This window comes from Nerophis ophidion, linkage group LG11 (genome assembly GCF_033978795.1).
Source record: "Nerophis ophidion isolate RoL-2023_Sa linkage group LG11, RoL_Noph_v1.0, whole genome shotgun sequence".
Lineage (NCBI taxonomy): Eukaryota > Metazoa > Chordata > Actinopteri > Syngnathiformes > Syngnathidae > Nerophis > Nerophis ophidion.
Window position 1 is genome coordinate 2829073 of NC_084621.1, and position 10211 is coordinate 2839283.

Sequence of the window (10211 nt, forward strand, 5' to 3'; positions counted from 1 at the left end):
CTCAGAGAGTATGGGGTATCGGACTGTCTGATTGTGGCGGTCCGCTCCCTCTACGATCAGTGCCAGAGCTTGGTCCGCATTGCCGGCAGTAAGTCGAACACATTTCCAGTGAGGGTTGGACTCCGCCAAGGCTGCCCTTTGTCACCCATTCTGTTCATAACTTTTATGGACAGAATTTCTAGGCGCAGTCAAGGCGTTGAGGGGTTCCGGTTTGGTGGCCGCGGGATTAGGTCTCTGCTTTTTGCAGATGATGTGGTCCTGATGGCTTCATCTGACCGGGATCTTCAGCTCTCACTGGATCGGTTCGCAGCCGAGTGTGAAGCGACCGGAATGAGAATCAGCACCTCCAAGTCCGAGTCCATGGTTCTCGCCCGGAAAAGGGTGGAATGCCATCTCCGGGTTGGGGAGGAGACCCTGCCCCAAGCGGAGGAGTTCAAGTACCTAGGAGTCTTGTTCACGAGTGGGGGAAGAGTGGATCGTGAGATCGACAGGCGGATCGGTGCGGCGTCTTCAGTAATGCGGACGTTGTACCGATCCGTTGTGGTGAAGAAGGAGCTGAGCCGGAAGGCAAAGCTCTCAATTTACCGGTCGATCTACGTTCCCATCCTCACCTATGGTCATGAGCTTTGGGTTATGACCGAAAGGATAAGATCACGGGTACAAGCGGCCGAAATGAGTTTCCTCCGCCGTGTGGCGGGTCTCTCCCTTAGAGATAGGGTGAGAAGCTCTGCCATCCGGGAGGAACTCAAAGTAAAGCCCCTGCTCCTCCACATGGAGAGGAGCCAGATGAGGTGGTTCGGGCATCTGGTCAGGATGCCACCCGAACGCCTCCCTAGGGAGGTGTTTAGGGCACGTCCAACCGGTAGGAGGCCACGGGGAAGACCCAGGACACGTTGGAAAGACTGTGTCTCCCGGCTGGCCTGGGAACGCCTCGGGATCCCCCGGGAAGAGCTAGACGAAGTGGCTGGGGAGAGGGAAGTCTGGGTTTCCCTGCTTAGGCTGTTACCCCCGCGACCCGACCTCGGATAAACGAAAGAATATGGATGGATGGATGGATGTTCTGGAAAATCTAGAAGAAATATTGAATTGTCTTTGTTAGAAATATAGCTTGGTCCAATTTGTTATATATTCTAACAAAGTGCAGATTGGATTTTAACCTATTTAAAACATGTCATCAAAATTCTAGAATGAATCTTAATCAGGAAAAATTACTAATGATGTTCCATAAATTCTTTTTTAATGTTTTTTCAGTTGAATTTTGAATTTTAAAGAGTCGAAATTGAAGATAAACTATATGTTTCAAAATTTAATTTTCTTTTTTTTTCGTGTTTTCTCCTCTTTTAAACCGTTCAATTAAGTGTTTTTTTCATCATTTATTCTCTACAAAAAAACCTTCTGTAAAAGGAAAAAAAATGTACGACGGAATGACAGACAGAAATACCCATTGATATATATATATATTAAAGGTAAATTGAGCAAATTGGCTATTTTTGGCAATTTATTTAAGTGTGTATCAAACTGGTAGCCCTTCGCATTAATCAGTACCCAAGAAGTAGGTCTTGGTTTCAAAAAGGTTGGTGACCCCTGATGTAAATTCTAGCTGTCGGCCCAGAAAAGTCCTCCCTTTGGCAATGGAATTGCAAAAGTGTACCATCTGTGTATCAAAATTTAATGAAATCTTAACAAAATACAACTCTTCAAAGTCAAAATACATAGCAAATGAGAATGTATACATTTTTCAAATATAATATTAAAATAACATGAGAAAAATAATATTCAACGTATAAATATTTTCTCATTACCAAAACACAAAAATGTATATCTTGACAAAAGTCAAATAAAAGTAAATAAAAAATTATAATTTAATGAATAGAACACATACTATACTCACCTTTCTTAAAAATCCTCCACTCCGAAGCTCTAACCTAAAAGTGCCTTGTACTCGTCTCCAAAACAACCTCTGAGGCAGCAGGCTTCACTTTCGTTTTCACTCCGAACACTGCTTGCTTTGCGCATGCGTCACCCGTCGAGCTGCACAGAAGAGTCAACGTTTTTAAAGTGTCTCTTCTTGTCACAAGAAGGTTAGTAATTACTAACGAACTGTACTATTGTGACATTGTGAGTGTGTGGAATAGTTTGAGTGTATTTCTGTCTTAACTTGATGTAGTTTTTTGTTCAAGTCAAAAATGAAAGTAGATTTGAACGTGATCTGTTTCATTTGTCCAAGAAGAGACTTCCGGGATGGTGACAGGAGTCATTTTGTTCGGACTCTTCACGACCTGCGTGTGTGGTAAGCACTTGTGTTTCATAAAAAAAAATGTATATGTAATAAACTTATTAGAGTTGTACCTCGGCGTGCGAGTTATTTTGTTCCGTGCATGGACGTAATTTGGATTTCCGAGGCGGGGCTTGGGATTAGGGGGCGTGGCTTGAAGGAGCGTACGTGAACTAATTCAATGCATGTCATTTTCTTTTTTTCGCTGTTTTTGTTTGTGTGAAACAATGATATTTAATAATAAATACTATTTGATTAAAACCTAAATGTATTCAAACACATGTTTTGGATTTTATGTATACATGATAAGCAAATGAATAATTAACGTGGACCCCGACCTAAACAAGTTGAAAAACGTATTCGGGTGTTACCATTTAGTGGTCAATTGTACGGAATATGTACTGTACTGTGCAATCTACTAATACAAGTTTCAATCAATCAATCAATCTATCAATTATTAAAACCACAACAACACCCTCTTATTGAAACATGCAGAAACAGCTAAACCAGGGGGGCCTAATCTATTTACACTGAGGGCCACTTACTGAAAAACAAAGCATGTGGGGGCCATTTTCAAAACCAATACAATATATAAATTTACATTTTTATATTGTATTGTTGAGTTTATCTTCAATTTCGACTCTTTAAATTGAGTTTATACCAAAATGGATACATGGATGATACAGCATAGGATTGGGAGAATGTCATGTGGTCAGATGAAACCAAAATATAACTTTTTTGTATAAACTCAACTCGTCGTGTTTGGAGGAAGAAGAATACTTTTGTAAGTGCTCCAAAGCCAGGAAGCAGAGTCTCCTATATTTGATATATAAGGATAAACCACTGGGGTTTACAATTAGCCGTCGTGTTTGGAGGAAGAAGAATACAGAGTTGCATCCCAAGAACACCACACCTACTGTGAAGCATGGGGGTGGAAACATCATGCTTTGGGGCTGTTTTTCTGCTAAGGGGACAGGACGAATGATGCGTGTCAAGGAAAGAATGAATGGGGCCATGTATCGTGAGATTTGGAGCCAAAACCTCCTTCCATCAGTAAGGGGTTTGAATGCTTGACCAAATACTTATTTTCCACCATCATTTACAAATAAATTCTTTAAAATTCCTACAATGTGAATTCCTGCATTTTTTTTTCACATTCTGTCTCTCCCAGTTGAAGTGTACCTATGATGAAAATTACAGACCTCTGTCATCATTTGAAGTGGGAGAACTTACACAATCGCTGGCTGACTAAATACTTGTTTGCCCCACTGTATATTTATAAAGGATATTTGAATTGTTGCTATTTTTAGAATATATTTTTTTAAATCTCACGTACCCCTTGGTATATTTTCAAGTACCTCCAGGGGTACGCGTACCCCCATTTGAGAACCACTGACCTACAGAATAACAAAAAGCCAGGAGACAGCTAGTATCCCGAGGACTGTGTTGTGGTTGTAGTTTTTAGTCTGTAAAACAAATCCCTGTCCCTAGAATAATAACCTTGCTTCTTTTCTTGGATTTTCTATTCGAACTGTGATGCGCAGCGTCCGGGGTTGCTGACGTGGTCCTGTCCTGCGAGTTCATTGGGGACTCAGTCAGAGGGCAAGGGGATTCTGGCTTCACCAGATCGCCAGCTACCCTCATCTTGCGAGACGTCTCCATTGCGTCCAATGATGAATCGCTGGCAGCGCTCACACCATTTGTTCCACCCTTCCAGCCGGATCCATCCGACCTTCTGTTCGAGTCCAAAGGTTATTTCCCTCTTCCCCACCAGAAAAAAAATGTCTCCTCTTCTGACGTTTCCCCCTCTGTCCGTGGCAGCGCCAGCCTGGGAAATCCCCAACGCGGAGTTGTTGCTCCACGCCGACTGCAACGAGCAGGAGGTGATGTGCGAAATAACCGCTTATAACCCCCGCGGTTTAAAGACAGAGTCAGGAACCAGCTATTTCATGGTGTCCATCGATGTGAAAGGTGTGGACTTCAGCGCTATGTTGATCCTCCACACCTTGCCTGTGGTAGCGGACCAGATGACCGTGATGCAAACCGCACTGGGCCTACCTATGAGCCATGCTGGAACGCTGCTAACTGAGTGTGAGGCACAGTTATTACCCAAACACAACGGTTTAGTGTTAAAGCTGCTCTAAGACCTCTTTGTCCCTCTACCTCCTCAGTGTCCTTTCTGGTGTTTTCCACTGCTAAGGCTCCATCTGGCCCTCTGAAAGCCGATTGCCTCCTCAGCTGTGGTTTCAAGTATTTAGAGGCATCGCCTGACGAGGAAGTGCGCGTTGAATGGCGACAGCAGTATCGGGGAACAGGCCAGAAAATCTACACGATGAAAACAAAGCTCAACGATTCAGAAGGGAGCACAGAGGGTAAGTGCGCGTGGCGTTAAGGTCAGCATTTGTCTCAGAACGTAGGCACCATGCTGAGGATTGTGCTGTGTTTCTGTTCTCAGTGCATAATGACAGAGGGGAATCGAGCATGGATGCTGCCCGGGTTGTTGGTCAAGGAGACACGTCTTTGACCTTGAAGAATTTAAAGGTGTCGGATGTGGGCGCCTTCATCTGCTCTGTGTTTTTAGGTCACTTCCACGCCCAGCAAGTGGTCAATCTCCAGATATTTGGTAAATTTCACATGCATTGGACCTTGTTACCCTATATTGTGCGTGTGTGTGAATGGACAAACCTATGGTTACAGTATTTGTGTACGTGACGAGGCAGGCAAATGTTTACATTGTGTGAATGGACGGACAGATGTTTATAGGGACGGCGTTGTGCAGTGGGAGAGTGGCCGTGCGCAACCCGAGGGTCCCTGGTTCAAATCCCACCTAGAACCAACCTCGTCACGTCCGTTGTGTCCTGAGCAAGACACTTCACCCTTGCTCCTGATGGGTGCTAGTTGGCGCCTTGCATGGCAGCTCCCTCCATCAGTGTGTGAATGTGTGTGTGAATGGGTAAATGTGGAAGTAGTGTCAAAGCGCTTTGAGTACCTTGAAGGTAGAAAAGCGCTATACAAGTACAACCCATTTACCATTTTATCATTTATAGATTGTGTGTATGTGAATGAACATAGGTGGTAAGTATTTGAATGTGTGGATGGACAAACCGGTGTTGTAGTTGCCTGTATGTGAATGGACAGATACAGTAGGTTTTATACCAGGGGGTCCATGGGAAGTCCCAAGTAAAAATAAAAAAATAAAAAATTAAAATATATATATATGTATATATATATATATATATATGTGTGTATATATATGTATATACAGTATATATATGTATATATATATATATATGTATATATATGTATATACAGTATATATATGTATGTATATATATATATACATATATACATACATATATATAAACACATATATATATATGTGTGTGTGTGTGTTTATATATATATATATATATGTGTGTTTATATATATGTATGTATGTATATATATATATATACATATATATATGTATGTATGTATATATATATATATATATATGTATGTATATATATATACATGTATATATATATACATACATACATATATGTATGTATATATATATATATACATATATATATATATATATATGTATGTATATATATATATATACATATATATATATATATATATATATATATATATATATATATATATATATATGTATATATATATATATATATATATATATATATATATATATGTATACATATATATGTGTATATACTATATGTACAAATCCCGTTTCCATATGAGTTGGGAAATTGTGTTATATGTACAAACATAAACGGAATAAAATGATTTGCAAATCCTTTTCAACCCATATTCAATTGAATGCACTACAAAGACAAGATATTTGATGTTCAAACTCATACATTTTTTTTTTTGCAAATAATAATTAACTTAAAATTTCATGGCTGCAACACGTGCCAAAGTAGTTGGGAAAGGGCATGTTCACCACTGTGTTACATCACCTTTTCTTTTAACAACACTCAATAAACGTTTGGGAACTGAGGAAACTAATTGTTGAAGCTTACAAAGTGGAATTCTTTCCCATTCTTGTTTTATGTAGAGTTTCAGTAGTTCAACAGTCCAGGGTCTCCGCTGACGTATTTTACGCTTCATATTGCGCCACACATTTTCGATGGCAGACAGGTCTGGCCTGCAGGCGGGCCAGGAAAGTACCCGCACTTTTTTTTTTACAGTTAATGATTATTTGGAAAAAAAAAAAGTTTATCAGTTTGAACATCAAATATGTTGTCTTTTTAGCATATTCAACTGAAAATGGGTTGAAAAGGATTTGCAAATCATATATATATATATATATATATATATATATATATATGTATATTTCTCTATCTCGCCCTTCTTTCTAGAACCCCCCATCGTTTCACTCTCAGAGACGAAGCTGGTTTTAAAGGGGGGCGTCGCCCAGACTATAAGGTGCCATTGCAGTAACTACTTCCCTCTGGATGCTCAGGTCCGTCAGCACACTTTAAAAAGCCCGCACCTGGCCGACATGCAGCACTTCACGTGGTGGTATTTACCTCGCAGGTGGAGTGGTTGTCACGCTCGCCGACAGACAAGGAGCCCACCCTCTTCCCCGACCAGGGCTCGCTGTCCAGCCACCGGAAGCACGGCAACGGCACCTACACCCTCTCGTCCCGCCTCAGCGTGCCCGCCAGCGTCGCCAACGGAACGGAAATCATCTGCAAGGTGTCACACCAAGCTCTGGATGCTCCTCTCGTTGTTAGTCTACTGGTAGAACACCAAGAACCAGGTACTTCTGACCTATTTCTTGTTTGAATGTCCACATCAATTGACATTAGAAATATCACTAAATGTTGTTTAATAGCCGTACTCTCTTGTCATTCTACAGCTGACTACTGGTGGGTGCTGTGCTTCCTGTTTGTCACTGTGCTCTTCTTCTACCAGCTCCTCAAATAGGTAGATCACAGGTCACTCTGTGACTTCATTACTATTTACTTTAATTCAACTCAGACTTTGGTCGTTGTGTTTTTTTGCACTATTATTTGCGTTTAAATAAGTCAATGAATTATTTTGTTGTGTCAATTAAGTTGTGTTTCTATCAATGGTTTAGTTTATTTTGAACATTCTTCAAGGAGCTGTTTGCAACTTGTTTAAAGTGAATAAAAAAAAAAAAAAAAGACAACACCATCGGCTAGCTCAGTGGTTCTCAACCTTTTTTCAGTGATGTACCCCCTTTGGACATTTTTTTAATTCAAGTACCCCCTAATCAGAGCAAAGCATTTTTGGTTAAAAAAAAAGAGATAAAGAAGTAAAATACAGCACTATGTCATCAGTTTCTGATTGATTAAATTGTATAACAGTGCAAAATATTGCTCATTTGTAGTGGTCTTTCTTGAACTATTTGGAAAAAAAGATATAAAAATAACTAAAAACTTGTTGAAAAATAAACAAGTGATTCAATTCTAAATAAAGATTTCTACACATAGAAGTAATCATCAACTTAAAGTGCCCTCTTTGGGGATTGTAATAGAGATCCATCTGGATTCATGAATTTAATTCTGAACTTTTCTTCACAAAAAAAGAAATCTTTAACATCAATATTTATGGAACATGTCCACAAAAAAAAATCTAGCTGTCAACACTGAATATTGCATTGTTGCATTTCTTTTCACAGTTTATGAACTTACATTCATATTTTGCTGAAGTATTATTCAATAAATATATTTATGAAGGTCTTTTGAATTGTTGCTATTTTTAGAATATTTAAAAATAAAACCTCACGTACCCCTTGGCATACCTTCAAGTACCCCCAGGGGTACGCGTACCCCCATTTGAGAACCACTGGGCTAGCTTATGTTGCCATTAGTGCAGGGTTCTTCAACATTTTCCAGGCCAATGACTCCTAAACTGAAGTAAAGATGGAACGAGCACCCTTACACAGAGTGGTGTATAAAAAGAGTTTGGCCAACTCGGTTTCAGGCGATCTCATCAATGATTGGCCGAAAGTAGAGATGTCCGATAATATCGGACAGCTGATATTATCGGCTGATAAGTGCTTTAAAATGTAATATCGGAAATTATCTGTATCTGTTTCACAAAGTAAAATGTATGACTTTTTAAAACGCCGCAGTACAGAGTGGTACACGGACGTAGGGAGAAGTACATAGCAGTTGCGTCTCCCAGTCATACTTGCCAACCCTCCCGATTTTCCAGGGAGACTCCCGAATTTCAGTTCCCCTCTCGAAAATCTCCCGGGGCAACCATTCTCCGGAATTTCTCCCAATTTCCACCCAGACAACAATATTGGGGGCATGCCTTAAAGGCCCAATCACTTAATAGCTACGGCTTTTCACACACACTAGTGCCGTGGTTCTCAACCTTTTTTCAGTGATTTAATTCAAGTACCCCCTAATCAGAGCAAGGCATTTTTGGTTGAAAAAAGAGATAAAGAAGTAAAATACAGCACTATGTCATCAGTTTCTGATTTATTAAATTGTATAAAGGTGCAAAATATTGCTCATTTTTAGTGGTCTTTCTTGAACTATTTGGAAAAAAATGTATAAAAATAACTAAAAACTTGTTGAAAAATAAACAAATGATTCAATTATAAATAAAGATTTCTACCCAGAAAGTAATCATCAACTTAAAGTGCCCTCTTTGGGGATTGTAATAGAGATCCATCTGGATTCATCAACTTACTTCTAAACATTTCTTCACAAAAAAAGAAATCTTTAACATCAATATTTATGGAACATGTCCACAAAAACTCTAGCTGTCAACACTGAATATTGCATTGTTGTATTTCTTTTCACAGTTTATGAACTTACATTCACATTTTGTTGAAGTATTATTCAATAAACGTATTTATAAAGGATTTTTGAATTGTTGCTATTTTAAAAAAAACATCAAGTACCCCCAGGGGTACACATACCCCTATTTGAGAACCACTGAGCTAGAGTATGTTTCGAACTATATATAGACGTATTATTTTGGTTTATTTTGCAAGAAAAACGACAGCAGTTGCATGCATCCGGGCACAGCCGCACACGTCCTTGGTAGAAGTCATGGCGCCTGTTTTTTAGTTGGTCATACTTCCTTTACACACGACTCTGCCCCGACGTAAATATCTTGTATAAAATTGTGTTTCAAATGAAAATGGTCCTTCAGGTACTTTGTTATTGTACTTTATGCACTGTATTCTTCTGCCTGTGCAAGCTGCAACTCATTTTGGAGCAAACCTCTTGTTATCAGTGTTGGATTAATGATCAGAAGTATTGAAGTAGGGCTGTCAAAAAAATCAGATTGATCATATTTTGGAATTTGTATTAATCGTGATTAATCACAAGTGATGACTTGCTTGCATAATTAACATTTGCTAAATAAAGACCCCAATATTTGTACCCAAATGCTAAATAATATTGTAAGACTTCAGGAATGTCAAACTCTTGGCCGGGGAGCCAGATCTGGCCCGCCACATCATTTTATGTGGTCCACATAGGCCTGGAAATAATATGTGTCAATTAAGTACTTTATCTTTTCTTACTAAATGTATTTGTTATTTCAATTTTAACAGAAAAAATGCAGGTACTGCATGACATTGCATACCTTTTCAACTTAAATATCCAATATTGCAGAAAAAAAAAAATATTATATTTTCCAAACATTTTATTTTGTTAAAACACTTACATTTCTGCTTGACTCATGGTTTTAGAGCAGGGGATCAATCCAATTGTACACTGTAAAGATGACAATACATTTTACTGTAAAATTTCTGATGTTTTTTTTTTTACAACACTTTACTATAACTTGAAAAAACCCTACACCTTTTTTTTTTACGGGAAATTCGGTCGACTCAGCTGCCAGTGTTATTACTGTAAGATCTATGGTTGCTATTTTTACTGTTCATGGTAAAACAGAATCACAGTTTTTTTAACTGTAGAAAAATTGGCAG

At 39.0% G+C, this 10211-nt stretch overlaps 1 protein-coding gene across 3 annotated transcripts; it reads left to right on the top strand.

Moving 5' to 3' along the window:
- The first annotated feature begins 1962 nt into the window (after window positions 1-1962).
- Window positions 1963-9666, top strand: LOC133561543 (tapasin-related protein-like). Of its 3 annotated transcripts, none has more exons than XM_061914888.1 (9): window positions 1963-2081; window positions 2231-2290; window positions 3820-4026; window positions 4097-4366; window positions 4447-4647; window positions 4731-4898; window positions 6646-6749; window positions 6824-7049; window positions 7125-9666. In XM_061914888.1, exons 1-9 carry the CDS (start codon window positions 2015-2017, stop codon window positions 7214-7216), a joined length of 1395 nt encoding a protein of 464 aa, XP_061770872.1. In that variant the 5' UTR covers window positions 1963-2014; the 3' UTR covers window positions 7217-9666. The 3 variants fall into 3 exon arrangements, with proteins under 3 accessions (XP_061770872.1, XP_061770871.1, XP_061770874.1); XM_061914887.1 differs by having other exon boundaries at window positions 1985-2081; window positions 2228-2290; XM_061914890.1 differs by having other exon boundaries at window positions 1985-2081; window positions 2228-2290; window positions 7149-9666.
- Window positions 9667-10211: the final 545 nt, after the last annotated feature.

Coding starts and splice junctions, on each gene's coding strand:
- LOC133561543 (XM_061914887.1), top strand. CDS start 2,015: ATGCGTCACCCGTCGAGCTGCACAGAAGAGTCAACGTTTTTAAAGTGT. Junction 2,291..3,819: donor CTTCACGACCTGCGTGTGTG/GTAAGCACTTGT, acceptor TGTGATGCGCAG/CGTCCGGGGTTGCTGACGTG. Junction 4,367..4,446: donor TGGAACGCTGCTAACTGAGT/GTGAGGCACAGT, acceptor CTACCTCCTCAG/TGTCCTTTCTGGTGTTTTCC.